This window comes from Globicephala melas, chromosome 6, assembly GCF_963455315.2.
Source record: "Globicephala melas chromosome 6, mGloMel1.2, whole genome shotgun sequence".
In the NCBI taxonomy this organism is placed as follows: Eukaryota; Metazoa; Chordata; class Mammalia; order Artiodactyla; family Delphinidae; genus Globicephala; species Globicephala melas.
The window spans coordinates 44,947,255-44,973,807 of NC_083319.1; the positions used below are offsets into that span (position 1 = coordinate 44,947,255).

The 26,553-nt window shown below is 38.5% G+C and overlaps 1 protein-coding gene across 3 annotated transcripts in view; it reads right to left on the minus strand.

Moving 5' to 3' along the window:
- Positions 1-23,463: 23,463 nt before the first annotated feature.
- OSTF1 (osteoclast stimulating factor 1) overlaps positions 23,464-26,553 on the minus strand; it is a 50,277-nt gene continuing 47,187 nt past the window's right edge. For 2 of the 3 annotated variants that reach the window (XM_060300837.2, XM_070045739.1), the window contains 2 exons: positions 25,674-25,704; positions 23,464-25,260 (listed from right to left, as the gene is read on the minus strand). In XM_060300837.2, the coding sequence (XP_060156820.1) occupies positions 25,221-25,260; positions 25,674-25,704 (71 nt within the window). In that variant the 3' untranslated portion in view covers positions 23,464-25,220. The remainder of the gene's footprint in view (positions 25,261-25,673; positions 25,705-26,553) is intronic. The other variant, XM_030876986.3, reaches the window with a different exon arrangement.

A 26,553-nucleotide genomic window follows, 5' to 3' on the forward strand; every position in this document is an offset into this window, starting at 1 on the left:
TTATAAAAGACAGATCAATTCATGTAACTCTTCTGCTTAAAACTTCTCAATGACTTCCCTTTGCATTTAAAAGAAAATCTAACCCTTTACTGGGGTCTATAAGGCCCCCGCAACAGCATTTCTCAAACTATCTATGGTAAAGACTCGTTTCTTTTTTTAATTTCCAATCCGTCTCTGATAGATACTTTTATAAGATATAATGGAAATGAATTACTAGAAAAAAAATAAGCCAGAAAAAAGGACAAAAATACAAGTCCAAATTTTTATTAGATTTTTATAGATATAAAACCACTTGTCAAATCATTTTAAAGATTTTAAGTGCTTTTTTTCATTTTCTGTATTTATCCCTTTGTGGAGCAATTCAAGGATTGGTACTGAACTAGATAATCTGGCTCCTTCCTAACTGTCCAACTATGTCTTAAGGACTCTCTTTCTCCTTCACTCTCATCCTGCCCTACTTTCTATATCTTAAACAGAACATGTTCTTTCCAGCTTTAAGGCACATTCCTTTCCTGGAATCTGAAAGCTTCACCATCCCCCACTCCCCTGCCTAGAGAGATCCTTCTCATCCAGTCTCATTTTAACTCCATCTTCTCAAATGAGTATTTCAACTGAAGTAACTAGACCTGTTATTCCCTAACACAGCACCTAATCCATCCCTGCATACCACTTATCATAAGTCATACTATTTGTTTGTTTATATGTTTACTGTTTGTCTCCTAAACTAGACCTCAGTTCAGTAATAGCAAGAACCATATCACCTTTATTCATCACCAATACCTGGCATATATTAGGCACTACATAAATATTTGTTGATTGATTGACTGAATGAATGAATAAATGAGTGAGCTTTTCTGACAAAGCCCACCAGTAGCCCTGCCGTCTATCCTTGAATACTGAGCACTTGGGCCAAGCCAACCTAGTCAAAACAAACTACAAAAGCATACCATTATTCTGTGGGTTTGTTCAACTGTTTATTTAAATTCAAAATACCCTGAAGGACAGTACTAAACCCAAAATAATTATATAATGACACAACTGTCTGCCATCAACTGACCTTAATAGCGCTTTTGTGCAAAAGAAAAATCATTCTGAGTTTCTTCCATCCTTTTCGGTAACTTCATAAGTACTCTTACTCACTTAGTATTAAGTATGTGGTACTTACACTCCATTCACCCACAGGGGTCAACAATTTAAAGTTAAGACTTAAAATAGCACAACTAGGGTAGGAGGAGTGACCAAAACTATGATTTTTTTGTCTCATGGCAGTTTTGTTTCATGATTTTTTAATTTTGTCTTTTATTTGTTGGCTGTTGTATAATAACCTGAATATGAAAAATAAGTCAATCAAAACCAAAAATCTTCTCCAAGCATATAAGAATCTTGAATATGAAAAATAAGTCAATCAAAACCAAAAATCTTCTCCAAGCATATAAGAATCTTGAAGCCTTTGTAGAGAAAAAGGCTGGATAAGCAGGTGGTGCCCTAGCTGACTAACTGGAAAAAAATGAAATTTAATTTAATTTCTCCACTGTTTTCCTGAAGAAATTCAATTAATTTTTATGCATGCAGAAAATATTTTTCAAGATACAACCATCCACATTTGAAACATTAAATAAGGGATTAGGAGATCCTCAATTTAGAGGGTGGGGGTTAGAGAGAAAGCGTCAGACATAAGTTGCAGAAGCCTCAAAGCCAAAGCTAAACAATGCACGTGAGCCAAGAATTAGATTTCAGAATCTCTGACCAAATAACAAAGGGCTGGAGAACTAGGAAAAGGTGCTGCTTTAGCACTCCCTAGAATGTCTCATTTTCCTTTTTCAGGGTCAAAGGGTCCGGGTAGGGATGACGGAGAGGAGAGGGGTTGCCTCTAGATCCTGAAGAGTCAAACGTGCTCACTAACCAGTGTAAACAAGATGAGGCAGCTCCCAGCTCTCATTTCCCATAGAAACAATGAAAAACAGGCAGAAACGGTCAGAACCACATTTATCAGAACTGGAGCAAACAAATACTGAGTCAAAAAAAAAAGACACTTCAAAATGTTAGGTACGGGGGCTTCCCTGGTGGCACAGTGGTTGAGAGTCCGCCTGCAGATGCAGGGGACGTGGTTTCCTGCCCCGGTCTGGGAAGATCCCACACGCCGCAGAGCGGCTGGGCCCGTGAGCCATGGCCGCTGAGTCTGCGCGTCCAGAGCCTGTGCTCCGCAACGGGAGAGGCCACAGCAGTGAGAGGCCCGCGTACCGCCAAAAAAAACATGTTAGGTACGTTTTGTAATTTTACTTGTCCTTGTCTATCCACTGCCTGGCATGGCAGTGGTTTTGGTCTTTAAACAGTGGATACCTATGTTTCCAGAATGGTACACTTGTCCAGGAGGGAGCAGAGCAGACCTTATTCACAAATTGTGTACGTCTGTTCTAAGTCTACGGGACTTAGTCTGGAGTTATGGGACAGACCGATGTAAGGCAATCTTCTCTGTCTTGCCTAACTCAGAAATCAGGCTGGCAAAAGGCACAGCACTGCTCAAAACCATTGTAAGCCAAACAAACAACTCACAGATACCTGGGGCAAAAGATCACAGTCTAAATGTACAATAGACTGCTTAAGGCAAAAGCTAGGGAAAGTGTTTTGGGATATTAGGACACTCAAAGCATCTGGGTACACTGGGATTTAGAAAGCTATGCATGCCCAGGACAAGACACATGCGGAGAAAAGACCTTAGAAGACCCTAAGCTTTCACCTTGGGCTGATCCATGGCCAAGTTGAAGGAGGGCCCCAGCACACGACCAAACTTATAAAACTGTAAAGATTGGGATAGGTGGTTTTTTCCTTTCCCTGTTTTTTGTGGGGGTTTTTTGGCTGGTTTGTTTGTATTATTTTTAGCTCCTAGAATTCAAGGAAATCGGTCAAAACATTAGCTGAACACAACAAAGGAAAAGAGACTTCAGTGACTTCACACAACAAAGAAAGACAGTCTTGGCAATAATATTTTCAAAAATTCACTACATACTACTATAGCCTTCAACAACCAAAAACAAAACAAAAACAAACAAAAAACCCACAAAGCCAACTCTAGGGAAGGAAGCAAATCTGATTTCAAGAGTTACCATGTTATAATATTCAAATATCTGGTTTTCAACCAAAAAAAAAACCCACAAGGCATGCAAAAATAGCAAGGAAAATATAGCCCATTCAAAATAAAATTGACAGGAAATATCATTGAGGAAGCCCAAATATCAAACTTACTAGACAAATACTTAAAACAACTCTCTGAAGTGTGCTCAAAGACCTAAATTAAAACACAGACAAAGAACTAAAGGAGGGATTTCCCTGGTGGTCAAGTGGTAAAGAATCTATCCTGCAATGCAGGGGAAGCAGGTTCGATCCCTGGTCGAGGAACTAAGATACCACATGCTGCGGGGAAACTAGGCCCGTGAGCCACAGCTACTGAGCTCATGCGCCTCAACTAGAGAGCCCCGCATATCACAAACTACAGAGCTCAAATGCTCTGGAGCCTGCACACCACAACTAGAGAAAGAAAACCCACACACCACAACTAGAGAGAAGCCCACACACCACAGCAAAGAGCCCATGCACTGCAACAAAAGATCCCACATGCCACAATGAAGATCCCATGTGCCACAACTAAATACTGACACAGCCAAAATAAATTAAAAAAATAAAACAAAAATAAATTTAAAAAAGAACTAAAGGGGGGCTTCCCTGGTGGTGCAGTGGTTGGGAGTCCGCCTGCCAATGCACGGGACACGGGTTCGTGCCCCAGTGTAGGAAGATCCCACATGCTGCGGAGCGGCTGGGCCCGTGAGCCATGGCCGCTGAGCCTGCGCATCTAGAGCCTGTGCTCTGCAACGGGAGAGGCCACAGCGGTGAGGGGCCCGCGTACCACAAAAAAAAAAAAAAAAAGAACTGAAGGGAATCGGGAAAATGATGAGTGAATAAATTAAGAATATCAATAAAGAGAAAGAAATTATAAAAAGGAGTCAAACAGAAAATCTGGAGCTGAAAAATAAAATAACTGAAATTTAAAAATTCATTACAGGGATTCAAAAGCAAATGTGAGCAGGGAAAAGAATCAGCAAACTTGAAAGTTTTACAATTGAAATTATTGAGTCTGAGAAGCAGAAAAAGAAAGAGTGAAGAAAAATGAGCAGAGCCTAAGGGACCTGTGGAATGACATCAAGAAGACCAACATATGTATTACAGGAGCCTGAGAAGAAGACATAGGGAAAAAGGCAGAAAGAATATTTGAAGAAATAATGGCTGAAACTTCCCAAATTTGAGAAACTCAATCAACTCCAAGTAGCACACCCAAAGAAATCCACACTTAGACACTTATAATCAAACTGTTAAAAGACAAAGAGAGAATCTTGAAATTAGCAGGAGAGAAGTGATGCATCATATACATCAGATCCGTAATAAGCTTAACAACTGATTTCAGAAAACATGCAGGCCAGAGGACAGTGGGATGACAGATTTAAGTGCTGAAAGAAAAAAACTGCCAACCATGAATTCTATATCCAACAAAACTGTCCTTCAAAAGTAGTGGGGATGGGCTTTCCTGGTGGCGCAGTGGTTGAGAGTCTGCCTACCGATGCAGGGGACAGAGGTTCGTGCCCCGGTGCGGGAAGATCCCACATGCTGCGGAGCGGCTGGGCTGGTGAGCCATGGCCGCTGAGCCTGCACATCTGGAGCCTGTGCTCTGCAACGGGAGAGGCCACAACGGTGAGAGGCCCGCGTACTGCAAAATAAATAAATAAATAAATAAAATAAAAATAAATAAATTTTTAAAAAGTGGTGGGGAAATAAGACGCTACCAGATTAACAACAATGAAGGAGTTCATTACTAGTAGATCTAACCTACAAGAAACACTAAAGAGAATCCTTCAGGTAGAAATGAAAAGACACTAAACAGTAATTCAAAGCCATATAAAAAAAAATTAAAATCTCTAGTAAAGGTAAATACATGGGTAAATGTAAAAGCAAATATTATTGTAGTTTTATCAAGTTGTATTATATTGAAATTTATAACTACAATTTTTATTTCATACAGGATTAAAGGTAAGTGCTTTAAAATATATAAACTTATGTTACTGGACACACAATGCATAAAGATGTAATTTGTGACAACAACAACATAAGAAGAGGATGGATGGAACTGTATAGAAGCAGTTTGTGTATGCTACTGAAGTTAAGTTCCTATCAATTCAAATTAGATTGTTATAAATTTAGGATGTTAGATGTAATCCCCATGGTAACCTCAAAGAAAATATCTTAAATAAACACACAGAAGGAAATGAGAAGAGAATCAAAACAATCCACTGCAAAAAAGTAAATAAATAAACACAAATGAAGGCAGTAATGGAGGAAATGAAGAACAAAAATGCTATAAGATATACAGAAAACAAAATGACAGAAGTCCTTCCTTATCAGCAATTACTTGAAACATAAATGGATTAAACTCTCTATGCAAAAGGCAGAGTTAGCATAATGAATGAAAAACTGTGATCCATCTATATGCTGACTACAGAAGAATCACTTTAAATCCAATGGTACAAATAGATTAAAAATAAATGCATGGAAAAAAACACTCCATGCAAATAGTGACCAAAAGAGAGCTCAGAGCCTATACTAAGATCAGACAAAATAGACTTTAAGTCTGCTAAAAAGAAACAAGGAAGGATATTATATATTGATTAAAAGGGTTACTTCATCAAGAAGATATAACAGCTATAAACATAAATGCAATATACAGTCCCAAATATATGAAGCAAATATTGACAAAATTGAAGGGGAAAATAGACAATTCTAAAATAACAGTTGGAGACTTTAATATACTTTCAATAATGGGTAGACCATCTAGACAGAAGATCAATAAGGAAATAGAGGATTTGAACAATGCTATAAACCAAGTAGATTTAACAGACATGTATACAACACTCCACCTAACAACAGCAGAATACACATTCTTCTGAAGTGTACATGGAACTTTGCAGAATATCTCTCCAGGCTACAGCATGTGATAAGCCACAAAACAAGTTTCAATAAAGTTTTTAATGGAAATCATATAAAATATCTTTTCTGATTACAATACTGGAATGAAGCTAGAAATCAATACAAAAGGAAAACTGAAAATTTCACAAATATGTGGAAATTAAACAATGCATTCTTAAATAACCAATGGAACAAAGAAAAAAATCACAAAGGCAATTAGAAAATACTTGTAGACAGATGAAAACGAAACAAAACATACCAAAACTTATGGAATGCAGTGAAGGCAGTGCTTAGTGGGGAATTTCTAGCTGTAGAGAATTACATTAGAAAAGAAAAGATATGTCTAGTCAATAACCTAAATTTATACCTTGAGGAACCAGAAAAAGAAGAATAAACTAAACTCAAAGCTAGCAGAGGGAAAGAAATAATAAAAATTAGAGTGGAGAAAAAAGTATAGAAAGATAATAGAGAAAATCAACAAAATCCAAAGTTGGCTCTTTGAAAAGATCAACAAAATTGACAAAACTTTAGCTAGACTGACAAAGAAAAAAGAGATGACATAAATAACTAAGATGGAAATGAATGCACAAGATCAACACACAAAAATCAGTATGTTTCTCAAAATCAACAATCCAAAAAGTAAATCAAGAAAGAATTCCACTTACAATAGCATCCAAAAGAATAAAATACTTAGGAGGCAAAATAAATCTAACCAAGGAGGTGAAAGACTTGTACACTGAAAACTACAGAACATTGCTGAAAGAAATTAAAGACCTAAATAAATGAGAAGACATCCCAGGTTCATGGGTAGGAAGACTTAAAATTGTTAAGATGTCAATACTACCTAAATCAAACCATGGATTAATGCAATCCCTATCAAATTCCAATGGCCTTTTTTGCAGAAATGGAAAAGTCAATCCTCAAATTCATATGAAATTTCAGTGGACTCCAAGTAGCCAAAAAAAGTTTTGAAAAAGAAGAACAAAGTTGGAGCACCCACATGCCCCAATTTCAAAACTTACTACAAAGGTACAGTAATCAAAACAGTGTGGTACTGGCCTAAGGGTAGAATACAGATCAATGGAATAGCATTGGGAGTCCAGAAATAAACCTATACATGTATGGCCAATAGATTCAAAAATCTATGAAGGAGTGTCATATCAACGGGGAAAGAACAAGCTTTTCAACAAATGGTGCTGGATCAACTGGATTTCCACAGGCAAAAAAAATGAAGTTGGACCCGTACCTCACAACATATATAAAAATTAATTTAAAATGGATCAATGATCTAAACATAAGAGCTGAAAATACAAAATTCTTAGAAGAAAACATAGTGGTAAATCTTCATGACCTTGAAATTAGCAACAAAGTTTTAGATATTATACCAAAATTAAAATCATAAGCAGCAAAAGATAAAAACCAATATTAAAAACTTTTGTGTATACCTAAAACTAACACAATTTTGTAAATCAACTATATTTCAAAAAAAAAAACTTTTGTGCATCAAAGGACATTATCACGAAAGTAAAAAGGAAAATTACAGCATGGGATAAAATATTTGCCAGTCACAAAATATTTGCCAGTCACATGTATGTAAGGTTTTAATAACCAGAATATATAAGGAACTCCTAAAAGTCAATAAAAGAAAGACAAACAACCCAATTTTTTAATGGAAAAAGTACTTGAATAGACATTTCTCCAGAGAAGTATACAAATGGCCAAGAAGCACATGAAAATATGTTCAACATCCTCAGTCATTAGGGAAATACAAATTAAAACCACAATGTGATACCACTTCACATCTACTAGGATGTCTATAAACAATGGAAAATATAAAAAATGGAAAATAACTGTTGGTGAGGATGGGAGAAATTAGAACTCTCAAACATTGCTGGTGGGGATATGAAACAGTATAACTGCTGTGGAAAAAATTTTGGTAGTTCCTTTAAAAAGCTAAATATAGAATGACCATATGACCCAGCACTCCTTTCCCAAGTATAATACCCAAAAGAATTTAAAATAAGGACTCGGGCTTCCCTGGTGGCGCAGTGGTTGAGAGTCCGCCTGCCGATGCAGGGGACATGGGTTCGTGCCCCGGTCCGGGAAGATCCCACATGCCACGGAGCGGCTGGGCCCGTGAGCCATGGCCGCTGAGCCTGCGCGTCCGGAGCCTGTGCTTCGCAACGGGAGAGGCCGCAACAGTGAGAGGCCCACGTACCGCCAAAAAAACCAAAAACAAATAAAATAAAATAAGGACTCAAATGGATACTTGTATGGCAACATTCACTACAGCACTATTCACAATAGTCAAAAGATGGAAACAATACAAGTGTCCATCCATCAACAGATGAATGAAAAAACAAAATGTAGTATATCCATACAATGGAATGGTACTCATCCATTAAACAGAATGAAGTTCTCACACATGCTACAACATAGATGAACCTTGAAAACACTATGCTAAGTGAAGTAAGACAAACACAAAAGACAAATATTTATGATTTCACATAAGAAATATTAGAATAAGCAAACTCAAAGAGACAGAAAGTAAATTAGAGGTTATCAGGGGCTAGGAGAGGAGGGGAATCAGGAATTACTTTCTAATGATTACAGACTTTCTGCTTAGGGTGATGAAAACATTTTGGAAACAGATAGTAATAATGGTTGCACAACAGTATGAATATAATTAATGCCACTGAATTATACATATAAAAATGTTTAGGGACTTCCTGGGTGGTCCAGTGGGTAAGACTGCACTCCCAGTGCAGGGGGCCCGTATTCAATCCCTGGTCGGGGAACTAGATCCCTCACGCATGCCGCAACTTAAGAGTCTGCATGCCACAACTAAGAAGCCCAAATGCTGCAACTAAGAAGTCCACATGCTGGAACTAAAAAAAAAAACAAAAACAAAATAAAACAGAAACCTGCATGCCACAACTAAAGATCCTGCATGCCGCAAGGAAGATCCCGCGTGCTGCAACTAAGACCTGCACAGCCTAAATAGATAAATAAATATTTAAAAAAAAAAAAAAGATCAAGATTCAGATGACTAACTGCAATCCAGATTTAAGGTGGATCCTCATTCCAAGAAAATTCAAATAAATAAATATTTTTTAAAAAATAAAAAGTAAATAAATAAAAATGGTTAAAATGGTAAATTCTATGTTTTATGTATTTTAACACAGCTTAAAAATATATATAAATAAACACATGTATACTAACGAATGTGACCAGACATATATCCTGGGAATATGTGCCTTTTAGTAGAGAACTATATTTATTGAACTAACATTTCCTCCTGGTCCAGACTCTGTGCTAATGCTCTGGTCAACAAACATTAAGACAAGGTCCTTGACCTCAAGGAACTTACAATCCAGTAGAAGAGGCAGATATACCTAATGCCAACCATGATAAATTCAGGGATAGATGTAAACTTGGGAAGCCAAGCCACACACAAATAAGTACCTAATCCAGACCAGGACAGGTAAAGAAATAAGACTAAAAAGGATCAAAGTATTCTGGGCAAGAACAACAGCTTTTACACGGCTGGAGGTGAGACAAACACTGTACATTACGGAGGAACTGCCAGTGGTTGAGCAAGGTTGGAGCAGAGCTGGGGAGGGAGTGGTGGTTATAGAGGGGCAGTGAGGTGGTAATATAATTATGGGCCACTCTATAAAGATGGATTTAAGGGTGGAAAAACTAAAGTTTAAAGGAGAAATCTTCAGCAAACAGAAGACCTATCAATAATGCCCTAAAATCACAAACTTTTGATAAATTCTCTGTTGGTGAGGCTTTGGGTAAACAGGCATTCTCACACGTTACTGACATAGGGCAGTTATCCTATCAGGGTAATTTGACAATATTTATGAAAACTTACGTACATATTCAGCAGTTCTTCTGGGAATTCATCCAACAGATAAGTATGTTCATATATAAAATGACATACATATAATGTTATTTATCACTGCACTGTCTATAATCATAAGAGATTGGAAATAGTCTAAATATTCATTAGTTGCAACCTTGTCAAATAAATAATGGTACAGCCAAACACTGGAATACTATTTGATAATTAAAAAATAAGTGATAAAGGTCTCATGTATACATAGAGAATAATTGCCACGATAAATTTTTAAGTAATAACAATAATGAAAACAGAACTCCTCCCAAAAAGACTGTAAAATATGACACCCTTTATGTAAAAAAAAAAAGAAGAGGGAGGATCTAAATTTAAAGAGAAAATGTTATTATCAAAATAAAATTTTAAACAATAACAACAAAAAATAAACAAAGGAAAAATAAGTTACTATCTGTGTAAAAACAAAAGAAAAAAGTCTTGGATTTAAGAAGAAAAATGCTATAAAGGACATTAGTAAGACAATTGGGGAACTAGCATGATAACAATGTTAAATTTCCTGAATGTCTTTTTTTTTTTTTTTTAGATGTTGGGGGTAGGAGTTTATTAATTAATTTATTTATTTTTGCTGTGTTGGGTTTTTGTTTCTGTGAGAGGGCTTTCTCCAGTTGCTGGGAGCGAGGGCCACTCTTCATCGCGGTGCGCGGGCCTCTCACTATCGCGGCCTCTCTTGTTGCAGAGCACAGGCTCCAGATGCGCAGGCTCAGTAGCTGTGGCTCACGGGCCTAGCTGCTCGCGGCATGTGGGATCTTCCCAGACCAGGGCTCAAACCCGTGTCCCCTGCATTAACAGGCAGACTCCCAACCACTGCGCCACCAGGGAAGCCCCCTGAATGTCTTGATTGTGTTGTGATTATATAGAAGAATGTCCTTCTCTTCTATAAATTCACTATTTGCTTTATAATTCATTCCATAATTTTGGCAATGATTTCTGTAAAGCCCATTTACCTATAGTTTCTGCAATTCAACTCACTATATTCTTCTTTGGAAAATAAGGACATTTGCGGCCATCAAATTTATGCCTATTGGAGAGATAATAATGCCTATTGTGCAACTGACTCCTAGCAATATTAGTCATTCAACATCCAGTTCTAAATTTCCTCCTGACCATCTGTCTGACATATTGATTAGAGTCCTATGGGTTTCTCATCTTCTCTGTGTTTTAGGAACATCCATAAGAATTAATTTTAAAAGTGGGCTCCAGACACAGACCTTATACCCTTCACAAAAATTAACTCAAAATGGATCATAGACCTAAATGTAAAATGCAAAACAATAAAATGCCTAGAAGATAACATAGGAGAAAACCTGGAGGACCTTGGGTATGGTGATGCCTTTTTAGATACAACACCAAAGACACAATCCATGAAAAAAAAAATGATAAGCTGGACTTCAATAAAACTAAAAACTTCTGCTCTGTCAAATACAATGTCAAGAGAATAAGAAGACAATCCACAGACTGGGAGAAATATCAATATTTCCAAGAGACATACATGATAAAAAGAAAAAGATGTTATGCAGAATATACAAAGAACTCTTAAAATTCAACAATAAGAAAACAAACAGGGGCTTCCCTGGTGGCACAGTGGTTAAGAATCCACCTGCTAATGCAGGGGACACAGGTTCGAGCCCTAGTCGGGGAGGATCCCACGTGCCGTGGAGCAACTAAGCCTGTGTGCCACAACTACTGAGTCTGTGAGCCACAACTACTGAAGCCCACGCCTAGAGCCCGTGCTCTGCAACAAGAGAAGACACTGCAACGAGAAGCTGGCACACCACAACAAAGAGTAGCCCCCGCTCGCCACAACAAGAAAAGCCCACGTGCAGCAACAAAGACTCAACACAGCCAAAAATAAATAAATAAATTTATAAAAAAGAAAACAAAACAAACAACTCAATTTAAAAAATGGGCCAAAGACCATAACAGACACTTCAGCAGCGAAGATGTACAGATAGATGGCAAATAAGCACATGACAAGATGCTCCACATATTCAGAGAAATGCAAATTAAAACGAGATACCCTGACTCGCCTATTACAATGGCCAAAATCCAAAACTCTGACACCACCAAACACTAAGAATGTGGAGCAACAGGAACTCACATTCATTGCTGGTGGAAATGCAAACCAGTGCAACCACTTTGGAAGACACTTTGGTAGTTTCTTACAAAACCGAACATACTCTTACCATACAATCCAGTAATCATGCTTCCTGATATTAACCCAAAGGAATTAGAAACTATGTCCACACGAAAACCTGCACACAAATACTTACAGCAGCTTTATTTATAATTGCCAAAACTTGAAAGCAATGAAGATATGCTTCAGTAGGTGAATGGATAAATAAACTATGGCACAACCAGACAACAGAATATTCTTCAGTGCTAAAAAGAAATGAGCTACCAAGCCATGAAAAGACATGGAGGAACCTTAAATGCATACTACTAAGTGAAAGAAGCCAATCTGAAAAGGCTAAATACTGTATTATTCTAATTACATGACATTCTGGAAAAGGTAAAATTATGGAAACGGTAGAAAGATCAGTGGTTAACAGTGGTTGTTGGGGAAGGAGTGATGATTAGGTAAAGGACAGAGGATTTTTAAGGCAGTGTTACTGCTGTACAATACTCTGTATGACACCATAACCATGGATACGTGTCATTATACGATTGTAAAAAACTACAGAATGTACCATACCAAGAGTGAACGCTAATGTGGACTTTGGATGATTACAGTGTGTCAATACAGGTTCATCAATTATAACAAATGTATTCTCTGGCAGAAGATGTTGATAATGGGGAAAATTATGCATGTGTGGGGTCAGGTGATATAGGAAAAAACTGTATTTTCCTCTTAATGTTGCTGTGAACCTAAAACTGCTCTAAAGAAATAAAGTCTTAAAAAAGGGTAGGGGGGCTTCCCTGGTGGCGCAGTGATTGAGAGTCCGCCTGCCGATGCAGGGGACACGGGTTCGTGCCCCGGTCCGGGAAGATCCCACGTGCCGCGGAGTGGCTGGGCCCGTGAGCCATGGCCGCTGAGCCTGCGCGTCCAGAGCCTGTGCTCCGCAACGGGAGAGGCCACAACAGTGAGAGGCCCGCGTACCGCAAAAAAAAAAAAAAGTGGGAAGGGGCACTTCCCTGGCAGTCCAGTGGTTAAGTCTGCACTTCCACTGCAGGGGCTGTGGGTTCGATCCCTGGTCAGGGAACTAGGCTCCCGCACGTCGCACAGCACGGCCAAGAAAAAACCACTGGCGTTCAGACTAAAAAATAAATTCTAAAGAGCACTTAGGAATCTTTGAGTTCAAGGTTAAACATTTAATGGCATTTTTCCTCATTTATAATGAAATATATTCCTTAATTTGTAAGGCTGGATCACAATGCATAACCTCCCTCATCACACCCTTCAAAGAAATTTCAAATAGAAAAAACTTCCTTATCTTTAAAGTGTAGAACTAAGACCAAATGATTTACTATAAAATTTTTCCAGTTCTGGATTTTTAAATTTTTACTTTTACTTTTTGTGATTGTGTGAACTGTGAACAGATACATCTTTCAGGCACAAAATTTCTAGATCAGCAAGTAAACTATTATGTCTTACATTCTCTTTTATGCTCTAGTTTGACCCATGGTAGATAATTGAAAATGAAATTTTAAAGATAATGAAGTTAAATTTCAGAGAAGGAAAGAAGGCAAGAACTTAACATTTATTAAATGAATAATATGACTAGCATTTTCTGTATATTACCTCTTGACATCTGCATAATGATTTTGCTTGGTAGCCAATAGTATCCTCATTTTAGAGATGAGGAAACAGGCTCAGAGAGGTTAAGTGACTTGCCTGAAGTCATTCAGCTAGTTTGTAGCCAATCCAGGACTAAAAATTCAGCTCTCCCTGAAAATGAATGTCTTTTTCTCTATGCCATAATTTGTAAAACATACTGCCTTCTGTTAGTAAAAGGGGAAGTCAGAATGTCTTGTACTATTTTGACTTTTTCTGAGAATGTCTGGCTCTATTTGAAATTTCTGAGGATGTCTAAAGTGACGATGTCTTAAGAAATCTATATTTAAAATGTTCTGTATTTCTGAATCATAGGGAATGATTCTAGCGATGATATAAACTGACATTTTGTACCTCTTGATATAAATGATATAAACAAGCATTTCAAAAATGGTCAGTTGTATATAAATCACAAACAAACAAATCTTTATATAAGTCCTTGTATTTCCTTGATTTGTAGTGTCAAGCCCCTGTTTGGGAAGCAATTATTTGACTTCAGAATCCAAATAATATTGATCATACCTCAGTGACACCCACAACTAGCCAGAAGTAATCCTGTTTTCCTGAAATCTGAAAGATCATTGTATGCCTATTTTAGAACTACTCATTATATATATATATATATACACACACAATGCAACTTGTATATATAATTTAATGTATGTATAACATATACATTAAGTATATATATAGAGAGAATACATAATAAGAAATATACATTTGGTCTCCCTCCCCTTTTCCTGGCTCACAGTTCCTAAAACCCTTGTAACCTCAGAAGTGATGTCTTTTTTGTATGCTAATGAGATGACTAACAGCTGGGGGATCCTGGAAAGCCTCAGGATGACAGCTGTTTAACCCTGGAAACAAGCCTCCCCACCTCTGGGAGGAAGGAGGGACTGGAGGTTGAGTTAATCACCTATAACCAATGATTTAATCAATCATGCCTGTGTAATGAAGGCTCTGTAGGAAAACCTAAGGGAAAGGATTTGGGGAACTTCTGGGTTGGTGAATACATGGAAGCACTGGGAGGGCAGCACACTCAGAGAGCTGGGGACTCTTCCAGTCCTTTCCGCCACACCTTGCCCTATGCAGCTCTGTCAAACTAGTAAACATTTTCCTAAGTTCTGTGAGCCACGTTAGCAAATTATCAAGCTCAAGAGGGGTCAGGGGTCATGGGTATATCTGAATCATAACCACCCAGGTGCACAGGTGACAACCTGGGCTTGTGATTGGCATATGAAGAGTGGCCAGAGGCAGTCTTGTAGGACCGAGCCCTTAACCTGTGGTATCTAGCCCTAACCCCAGGTAGAGAGTATCAGAATTTAACTGAATTATAGGACACCCGGTTGCCCTCCGGAGAGCTGGAGAATTGCTTGGTGGGGAAACCCACACATTGGTGTCTGAGCGTGAACAGTAAAGGAAACGAAGGTTTCCCTTCTCAGCCTCCACTGAGGCCTATCCCAAGTTTTGCTAACATAAGGCGGTCCATAAGACCAAGCGGTTGAAATCGACTCACTGAAACGGCACTTGCCTGGTGGCTGGTGCGATGCCCGCGCTGGACGTGGAGGCCTGGGCTCCAGTTCCCCAGGGCGAAGGGCCGGCAGCCTGGGGACTCGCCCTCGGAAATGTGGCAGCAGCAGGGGTGCTCGCTGCCCCGGTGGCAGAGGGCGCAGCGGAGCACGCGACAAAGGTCGCGGGGAGGCTGTGTTAGAAGTGCTAAAGCGACAGCTGCGACGCCCACACGGTACTTCACGTGGTGGTATGAGATCTCCTAGTCCAGATCTCGCGAGATGACCCGGCGCAGGCTTGGGGGCGGAGACCAGCACGGCGAGCGCGGGGCAGCGGGTGCTGCAGAGCCCCGGGCGCTCCGGTCCAAGTAGTTGTGCTTCTGCCTGCGGGTCCCTTCCCCGGCGGGTAGACGGCATTGGCCAGCGCGGACCCCATGCTAGTCCGGAGGGGTGAGCCCTGCGTGGAGACCCTCTGGACCGGCTGCTGAATGCTTGCGGAAAATCGCGGATTTAGAGGTACAGCTTGGTTATCACTCAGGTGGTAGCAGAGATCCGTGCACCTGGGCCTTGGGTGTGTTGCCAAAGAAATGTAGATTTCCAAAGTAAATGGAAAAATATTCGAAGGACAGGTAAGGAAATCATGGGCGCAAGAAAAGGTCCATGCAGCCGTGGGAGGTTAGAATTCAAGCACCTGTTCCATTTCTGCTGCTTCACCCCCCTGGTGAAGACGGAAATAGGCGGAAATCTGATATGCTTTCCGTTTAAAAAAAAAAAGAAGAGAAAAAAAAACAAACACTTACTAAACGTGTACATAAATGTTTATGGCTTTTCAAAATTGCCAAAAACTGGAAACAACCCAAATGTTCAGCAACAAACTGTTACATTCATGAAGTGGAATATTGCCTAGCAATTTTTAAAAAAGGAACTGTTGATACATGCAACAGATTTGGATAATCTCAAAGGCATTATGCTGAGTGAAAGAAGTTTGTCTCAAAAGATTATATATACTGTATGACTCCATTTACATGACATCCTGGAAAAGACAAAACAGGGATGGAGACCAGATCAGGAATTGACAGTAGATGGAGTGATTGGGGTGGAGTAGGGGGGAAGGGTGTGACTAAAAAGAGATAGCACATAAAGTTATCTGGGGTGATGGAACTGTTCTGTATCCTGATTATGGTGGTTATACAAATATATACACGTGTTGAAATTCATAGAACTCTACATAGAAAAGGGGAAAAAATCAATTTTACAGTATAACTTTTTTTTTAAAGCACACTTAACTCTATGCCAGGCGCTATGTTATCTGAGGCAAAAACAATGAGCTCAATGAGATAAGGAGTGAATATAAACACAAAGTAACTATGGCACAAAAATATTTGATATATGATAACTGAAAAGTAAAAACAGCAAATGTTACAGGAAATTAAAGGAGAAAGAGATAATTTCCAGCTTAACTGAACAGAAAATGCTTCAGAGCAGAGGTTGCCTTGGATTTCAGTTTCAAGAGCAAGAGAGGACAGAGGATCATTCCCTATGGAAAATAGTCAATTAAATAATTATGTCAATAGTGTGCAGGAAGGAACGGAACAGAAAGTGCCTGAGTGCAGAAAGTGAGTCTGGTTAGATGGCAAGGAATTTGGGGAGAGCCTGAGCTGGGAAAGTGCCTGAGTGCAGAAAGTATGCCTGGTTAGATGGTAAGGCATTTGGGGAGGGCCTGAGCTGGGGTGCTGGCCATATAGCACAGCAAGCCTTTCTAGGCAGCTAGACCCACACCTGCAAGGTACCCTGGAGACCATGTATAAGGTTCGCCTGGTCCACATCTTAATTTTATTCCCACCAGTTGAGTTTTTTGCCTCATTTACAAATGTGGGGCACATCTTCATCTTCCTTGCTGCAACTTTGGCTCTTCCTAATTATACTGTCTCTTAACTGCAGTTTGTCCTCAAATCCCCAAGGACATCCCTTTCCAGCTTATTTTATTTACCAGCAACCTCTACTCAGATGCTACCCCCAAAACAGGGTCACAAACTCCTCCTTGAGAATCCAGGCAGTAGTAGTGGAAATGGAAAGGAAAGCACAGATTGAGAGACATCATTTTGGAGTTAGGATTGACAAGGGTTGTAAATTGGATGTAAGGGATAAAGGAACAGGGAAGAAAGAACAAATACAGGTTTTAAAGTTCTAAAAGGAGGAAATGCAGATAGTGATAATTTTATTATTATCCAACAATTGCATTTAAATATTAGTTTGCTTTAATCAATATTTTAAAATGAAACCAATTTTTCTTCATTAAAAAAATACATGCAGGGCAATAAAAACATGTTCGAGAACAGGCCATTCCGACTTCAAATTAAAACCTTAAAAGTATTTTAAGCAACAGCATGATGTAATCCAATTTTTTAAAAAATCAAATAATAGACAATTCCTCAGATCACAATTAAAAACTCCTTACTGGTGTGGAGATGAGAGAATTTTCATGGATTTTATAAAATACAGAACAAGAAAATAGTATATAATCAAAGTATTCTTTAAAAATAAGTATTGGTGACTTTTCTCACAATAAAGAAATTATGTTGAAAGAGAAATAAAAATGACATATAGAGAATAAAGTTTGTTACAAAACTTGCAGTAAAAAGGAAAATTTGATAGTACTGGATGTATATTGTTACGGTTTTAGTACTAAACCACAATTGTATGCAGCAGAAGGGATCCACAAACTAATTTGAACACAATGAGATTTTTCCTATTGGTATGAATTTATGTGAAATCATTACTAACACACCAATAAAAAATACAGGCAGGCCATTAAAATAAGCAAGGCACATCAGTGAAAACTGAGGAAGTGAAACTGGCCTTTTATTCTTACTCACTTGAAGTCATTACAAAGTTTACTGGGCTCTTGGTTCAAAGGAAACATAATAGACACAAATATTTACCTTTTTACCATGGTTTCATTCTTAGGATTCCTAGGTGGGTCTAATGACAATGCTGTTAGACAAGTACTAAGTAAAACCATTCAACATATTTAGTTATTCTTCAGCTTAAAAAGGAATTCCTTAAATGCAGAAGTGTTATCAATATTTGCTGAATATTCAGCAATATTCATTGCTGATAGATGAAACAGAGAGAAAACACAATGAACACTGATATTCTGTGATTGGACATACTCTATGGAATTGAGTCATCTTATTGTAGTAACTCAATAAGTAAAATTAGAACACAAGAGTTTCAACTCCTTTTCATCTAGGATAGGTAATAGGGGCCAGCCACAAAACACAGATGATAAATTCAATCCTTTCAGATTTCACTTTGGCTAGCATTTCCATTTCTTCCCATACTAACCTTTTATCAGGAGATAAAATTTTAAAAAAAATTGATTCAATTAGGCCCTTCCCATTCCCCCCGTGTGTGGCTAAAATGTAGTTAGAGAAAAAGAAAAGAGGACGGCAAGTCAGAGCTGAAGATAAAGAACATGGAAAATCGTCTAGAGGAAAAAAACGCCTGAAGTAGGAAAACAGTCTCTCACACAGCAACATGATTTAGAAAGAAACACCCATGGCAGCTATTTCGAATCCTCTGCATCTGATTCCTCCTTGGTGATCAGCTCTGCCATTAATTTACTGTTTCTAATTAAGACGTCACTTCTGGGCCTCAAGCTCCAGCTTTTAAAAAGTGGAGAGGGGCCAGAAATTAGAACGAATAAATAACATCTGAGGAATGTTCAAGGATGCAATTTAAGAACAATTCTCGTACAAAAAGTTTTCTTGCTGAAATTTCCCAGTGGGGAATAAATGCTAAATAATCAGATGTAGTGGTAGTAACAATTCACGTAACAGTACAGAAGAAACCATTACTAACTAAAAATGAAAAATGGAGAGAGAGAGAAGGCAGAGTTTCCATTTTGAAGAGGGAGAAGAAAGGCATTCACAAATTTGATACAGTATCTGTAAGTAGTGACCAAGTGGTTAAAAACGTGGAAATCGACACAAGAGGGAGGAGATATGGGAATATATGTATATGTATAGCTGATTGACTTTGTTATACAGCAGAAACTAACACACCATTGTAAAGCAATTATATACTCCAATAAAGATTTTAAAAAAAAACAAAACGTGGAAATCATATGACTCATAGAAAAGCAGTATCCCCAGCACTGATGAATGCAGACCTAAAGATAAGCAAAAACCTCCCACTACACCACAGCACACTCATACTCAGCTGGGTTGAAGACCTCCAAGTGCCCTTTCATCCTGAGATCCACCATCTGAACCCCATTTCTGAGATTAAGTGCAGGGGTTCTTCATGTGTCCTGCTGCAGATCAGGGGGTATCACATGATGGAAAACTGACACAGCAACCACAGTGACTTATGCTGTAATCTGAGATTCTCAAAAATCAGATCCTTGATCGAGGTCCTCTAAAAAATTGCAGCAATGACACTTGGCATTCATACAAGGAGCCAATGTCACCTGATCCTCATTACAGGGGCATCAAGGGGCCTGGCTAGTGTCACAGCGCTCAGAAATGACAGGGCAAGGGCTACAGGCCAGGTTTCCCTGAGTCCTGGTGTCATGGTGACAAATCCTCTCTACCTGAGAGCTTTTCGGAGCTGTGGACTTCCCTGCAGCTATTTCTAGTTTCAGTCAATGACTGGCTTTGGCTGATTCTCCACACCACCCAGTACCCAAACAGGCCTCACTTCTACATCTGAAACTTCCTCTTGGAATAAGAAGGCATTTTCCTGGTGGCCCCAACAGTTCCCCTCCTGGAGTGGCAAATGATGAAATACCCAATTTAGTTCTTATACTATCGCCTTCTTGTTCAAAGTTAGTGAGGATTCTATGATACTTTACTTCCAGGTGTCTTAGATTCTCTACTGTATGTCATTGACACTGGGAGACCAAATTCTTGAAGCTTAGACCTTACGGGGGAAACATACAAAGCTGAAAAGCTTATCCATTTAAATAGACACATTGTTCCCATTTTGAAGGCGTATGTAAGAGCAAGATGCTAACACCAAATTAGAAATCATCCAATTCCAATTAGAAATCACCACATACCAAACATTGGACCTATGGTCTTTCTAAGCCCATCAAACCACTCCAAAGCAACAATATAAAGCTGAAGCGGTGGTAGAGACATTCTCCTCACTTGACGTTTGAATTATTTTAATAATAACAACAGTAATAACCAGGTCTTTTCAAGTTACACATCTCTTCCTGTAACTCACAGAAAGTATATTTATCTTGAAAAATGCTACTATCACAAGTAAACACATCTAAATGACTGTAAGGAAATATCATTGTCCTCCACCCATTTTAAAAGCATTTTAGGGAATCCCACTCTTCACAATAATGGTGCCTTTGAAAAACATTGTTAATACATTCTTCATCTGTACACATCTATTTGTTTTTCATGAAAACTTCCTCATCCAAGCTTATGAGTATAGCCAACATTTATTTAGCCGTTACTCTGCCAGGTACTCTCCTAAGTCATTTACACAGATCATTTTATTTAATCCTCTTAACTTTAAGCAGTAGGTACTATTACATCCCCCATTTTACAGTTAAGGAGTCTGAGTGTTTTAGGTAACCTGTCCAGGTCACTCAGCAACAGGCAACAGAACCAGACTTGAATCCAGAGAATTCTACTCCAAAGGCCATACGCTTCGCCACTTCTTGAAGCATTCTTATGATTTCATATCAGAACTATGGGTAATTTAGGAAAGGTCACCATTCCTCCTTTGCTGTTTAGCCTCTTTCCTCCTTGTCTCTTCTTCCATCTTCCTTCCTGCTTCCTCTCAGTCTCTCTAACTCGCACCTTTAGATTCCTCAGTTTTCTTTTCCAGCCACAGCCAGGAACCTGGCCTCACTCCAGCTCCTAGCTGGCAACAGTGCAAGTTTAGGTGGGAGCCTGTTGGGAACGATGAGCAGATGGCCATTGGCAGAAGACACAGCGGAACTGCCTCGGAAGCGTGAGGTTACCTGCATGTCCATGATGACCTCCCATGCTTGGGTGAGAAACATTCTCCGACCCTTCCCAGGGACGCATTTATTTTCATGGTGAGGTGGAAATATGTGAGGAGCCCTCAGACTCTCAGGGAAATGTTGAATTTAGCAATGCAAACTCAGAGCAAGATGAACAGCTGCTATTCTAGACTTTCCTTCTTTCATACTCTGTCTGCTATGCATTGAGTTGGAAATTTTGGAAACTTAGGGGTACGACCTGCTTCATTAAATCATATTTCTTCAGGGTTACTGGGAACCAAAAAGTTTTGCCAAAATTTTTCTGGGGAAAAAAAAGGAGATCCTTTATTAAAAAAAAAAATGTTTTTTTAGAGGGTTGGTGTAAATAACATTCAATTACATTAGCTCAATTTATTAGATACTACATCCAAAGCTTGAGTTGGAAAAGGAGCTGGTCTCTGTCTACATATTTTTCTGGCAGCATGTGAATGGCGTCACCTGTCAGTTGCAGTAGGCAGCAGATGCATGAGCTCAGGAGTCGGCCAGACCTGCATTTCCACCTTCCAGCAGTGTAACCTTGAGCCACTTACTTAACTTCTTCAAACCTCAGCTTCTCTGTAAAAAGGTAGGGGCGTTAATGTTCGCCGCCCCAGGGTTGCTGTAAGGATCAAGTGACATCAAGTCTATGAAAGTACCTAGCACAGAACTAGCAGAGTAGGCATTTAATAAATGGTTGTTTTATTTAATTTTACGTCATTTTACGGGAGAAGATGTACAGACTTGTTATTAAGAAATAAGGAGACAGAAACCGTAAATTTGTGGTCTGTAATTTTTCCTTCATTTAAGAAAACTGTTCACCAAAGCTATATTTTCAGTTAAAAAGAGAGAGCAAAATCTTTTGCAATACCTCTCCCACCAAAACCTCAACTTTTAGTAATCAGACACTTCGAAGTTTGACTGCACAATGTATGGCTATCTGTGTATTACTGCTACACACATATTTACAACATAAAATTCACGAGAACAAACACAAAAAAGTCAACAGGGAAATGCTGATCGTCAGATGTAAATGTTAGGCTCTTGTGGCCTATCAGAAATCATCATTTACAAAGAAAAGATGAAAAATACGTGATTCACAAAAGAAAAAATATCAGTAAATCAGAAATTCTACACAATAAAGAACAGTTATGAGGAAAGTTTATACGGAAACATTATGTTTTCAACTCTGCCTAAAATTATCTCAGATTTCAGTTTTAGCATTATTTCCAGTTTGATTTTTAAGATAAAAAAAATACGGTCACCACTGCTTTGCTCAACATTTCCCTTTGGGTAACAACATACCCAATCCTATTTTAAAAAGCAGCCAATGGGGGTGCTCACTGAAAAAACAGAAACTGACAACTGTAATGCATGCCAATCTAGCAACAAATAATTTGCAAGACACCAGTCCCAGAAAGAAACTAAAATGGGAAACTATGATTAAAAACTGTTCTTTGCATGAGGTTACTGGGCCTATAGCTGGACAAGTCTCCCACTGCCCAAGGGGCTGAAAGGCATTTTCTATGTAAAGGATGCAGTGTCTGGGAAGGAGTTCAGGCCACAGTGACTGTCAGAAAGCTCGGGTTACAGCAAAACCTTCAAAGTCATTTCTAGAATATAATCAAAGCTCTCCTCTGCACAGAGTCAGAGTGGTGGCAAGTTCCTGGAACTGAATTTTTTTGCTGAGTTCAGCATTAAACAATCTCTGCAAAAGCTCAGATAAGCTAGACTGAATAAACAAGCAGCAAAGTAAATTTTCCCATGGAGTTTCAACCACAGCCAAATGCATTGTGCTGTTTCAACCAAAAAAACTGTGCATATACCTAAGTCTACCCTCCACTGCCAAAAAAACTATACATAGTTGGCCAACTTTCTAGAATTCTCTTAGTTTTGATAATGTTAAAAGCAATGACAGTGAGGCTTCTTTTCCTCAAATACATTATAAGTCTACAACAAGCACGTAGTACTTTCATAAAAATTATCTATATTCCTACAAACTGTGTTCTCTCTACTGATGTTAAAAAAAATTGAGTGGGGCTTCCCTGGTGGCGCAGTGGTTGAGAGTCCGCCTGCCGATGCAGGGAACACGGGTTCGTGCCCCGGTCCGGGAAGATCCCACATGCCGCGGAGCGGCTGGGCCCGTGAGCCATGGCCGCTGAGCCTGCACGTCCGGAGCCTGTGCTCCGCAACGGGAGAGGCCGCAACAGTGAGAGGCCCACGTAATTGAAAAAAAAAAAAAAATTGAGTGTTTAGTTGGCATCTATCCTGATTACCCCCGGTCCAAAGTATACAAGAGTAAAAAGTGAGAGATTTCCAAAAGCTTTTTGTTAAGGCACAAGCCCTATTTTAAAAAACAAATCCTTAAAAGGTTCTGTGGGAACAGAATTTCAATGAGAATTTCATATATTCAAGTTTATGCTTATGAAGCAATAAAAATGTTTAATTAAAATTTACACATTTGTTTTGAAAATAAAATACTAATTTTAGATTTTGTGCTCATCTTTCGCTGTTACTACTTGTACAGATGTCCTTCTACTAAAATGTATTTGGGGTATTTGATAGACCTCTACCAGGCTTCTCAGGGTATCCTTTCTCAAAGCACCCACAGAGAGAAAAGCCAAAGTCACAGACAGAGGAAACTCCTCTAAAGGCAGTTATTCATTTCCTGAGCTAACCCACTTCCTTCTTCAGACATTTTCTTCTCTTCATCAATGTGTGTTTTTGAAATTAGCATCAAAGGCTTCTTGCAAAATATACTTCTGGGTCTGGGGCCTGGAATCCGGGCAAATGCCAATGGCTGTGTCATTTCTAATATCATCACTGCAGTGATACAAGATTAGAATCTCAAATGAAGTGTCACTTCAGTAGTACAGAAGGCTCCCTGCAATGTTAAACTGATGTTTTAGCAAAAGAATCCAGATCATTACGAGGTAGAGCCATGTTTAGAGAAAATAATTGTCACCAAAGTGAAAAACTGAACGCTACTCCACTATGAAAAATTATAGCAGCTTCCATAATAAGGAAATCAATTTTTTAATCTTTTAAACCTTAAGCAAACTTTAATGAGTTGCTGGGTTTCTTCATATTAAGGCCAACATTGGAGAGAAAATTGAAAGTCTCATAATTATTAAAGTTTATATATTTTATTAGAAATGTATCTCCTCAATGACTGTTGTCTTCACTTTAATCAAAGCAGATATAGAAGGCTGAACAGAAGTTTGGCTACTATGCCAACTGGATCCCCCAAGACACTGAGAATCTCCCGACCTCCACACGATTTCCATCCCAGACCCCCTAAAGAAGGGGAGGGGCTTAGGGAGCCCTACTTTGTCATGTACCATCAACAAAATACACTGTATCCAGAAAAAAAAAAAAGAAAGAAAGAAAGAAAATTTGGCTACTATGATTCTTCTGTGCTAATAATACAAAATGTTATTTAAAAAATCAAATCAGTCTTTACCTAAATATAAATATAAAAAGCTTTATTTATTTACCAGCAAAGAGTGATACCACAAAACAAAGGAAATAAAGTCTCTTAAAATGTTTATTTTTGTCAGAATAGCTGACGATTTTCTATTAAGTCTTTCAGTTTATTATTATAATAAGCATTCCCCCCTTGAAAAATCCATTCAAAATATCTCAATCCTTGAGGTAAAGAACTTTAAAAAAAAAAATCCCGATTTTTTTTAAAGAAAAAATTTCTTAAAATTCTTTTAAGCTTGATAAATAGAAATAATCTCTTCTTGTTCTACTCTGGTGAACAAAAATGTACTTTATACAGCAAAATATCCAGTCACTTATTGGCAAACTGAAGGTGAGACCTATTCATTTACATGTTTTATTCAAACAGTGCAATACTGCCACGTTCATATAGACTTTTTTTTTCTTTTTTTACAGTTACCAACACTCTTCTGGCAAAGACAAGGTTTTGAAATGGCAAAAGCAACACAAGTTTTAGATCTCAAAGCTCTGGAAAGGAATTAATCTGAGTCTTCATCATCAAGATAGTCCTCGGCATTGCTTAATGTTCGGACTGCATCTAAAAGGAATGGGGGAAAAGCAAAACAGAGAAATTACAAATGGCTCAGATTTTGTTTTTACTTTCAAAGCTCCTGACAATTCAAAACACTGTAATCTTCCCTCAGACCTACGGGTTGTATTTTCTCCAAGGATATTTTTCTACTTTTGCTTTCCAGTCTAACTGATTAGTTTCTGTTGCCACAGAGGCTGACAAATACATATGTCTGCATGTTACCTAGACATGCAGAAAAGTAAAGCACATGGTGCTGAGGTACCATTAGTCTATCTTAAACAAAATACGACAGCCACATGCACCATGACCAATGTGGAACACACCAGAAGCCCGTCCACCCTGACAACTGTGCATCCAACCTCCTTTCCCAATGACAAGTGCACAGGTGGCTTCAGTCAGTCGACAACCTGTGGCCTTACCTGAGGGCAAGGTCACTGGGTAGAAAGATAACTAATGAGGGGGGGAAAAGGAAAAGAAAAAGAAAGAGAATGAAAACACAAAAGCTTCAGTTTCATTTTAGAAAACATTGATAAAGTATACTCAGAAGCAAAAGAAACTGAATTGAAAAATAAAAGTTTTAAAATAGAAAGAGCTGAACCCCATCAAATGTTAAGTCAACCTTAAACAGAGTTCAAAAGGAAGACATCTGATCTTTAACTGTTCACCTGTCCAGTCAAATTCAAACTGTCTCGTCAAATTCCTATAGCAACAGGTTACACGAGGTATAGTTTTAAGGGGAAAACTGAAATGCAGTATAAGCACATTGTTAGAGCTCAATAAATGTATGTTATATATAGCACCCAGAACATGGTCTCTAAATACTATAAGCCCATGCTCATTGGAGATATGACTGATTCCAAGTCTGGGGAAGAAACTGTAAAAGAGAGACCTGAAACCTCTTGTTATGCCATAAAACAAGGATCCTAGCAAAGACAGCATCATTTTAAAAGGGCTCAGGATCCAACCAGAAGAGGCCTCCACTAGCCAAAGATAGGCTACCAGTAAGGAAACTATGCTGGATTAAAACACAGCAAATATTTCAACACACACCAAAGAGAATTCATTGGCCCCCTTCGAAAAATAACAGGGAACCAGCAGGTTATTTTGAAAACTCTTAAAAGGTAAATAAAAATCAAGGCTTTATTCTGCCCCTGATATACAAACTACTGCTCGAGTAACCAAAGAGTTGATAAGGGGAAATTTTTCTTTATAGAATGTTCCAACTAATAACCAAGAAAGGAGTGACAAAATTAGAATATCACCATTTTGCAACCATTAGTGAAATAATGAATCTAGACA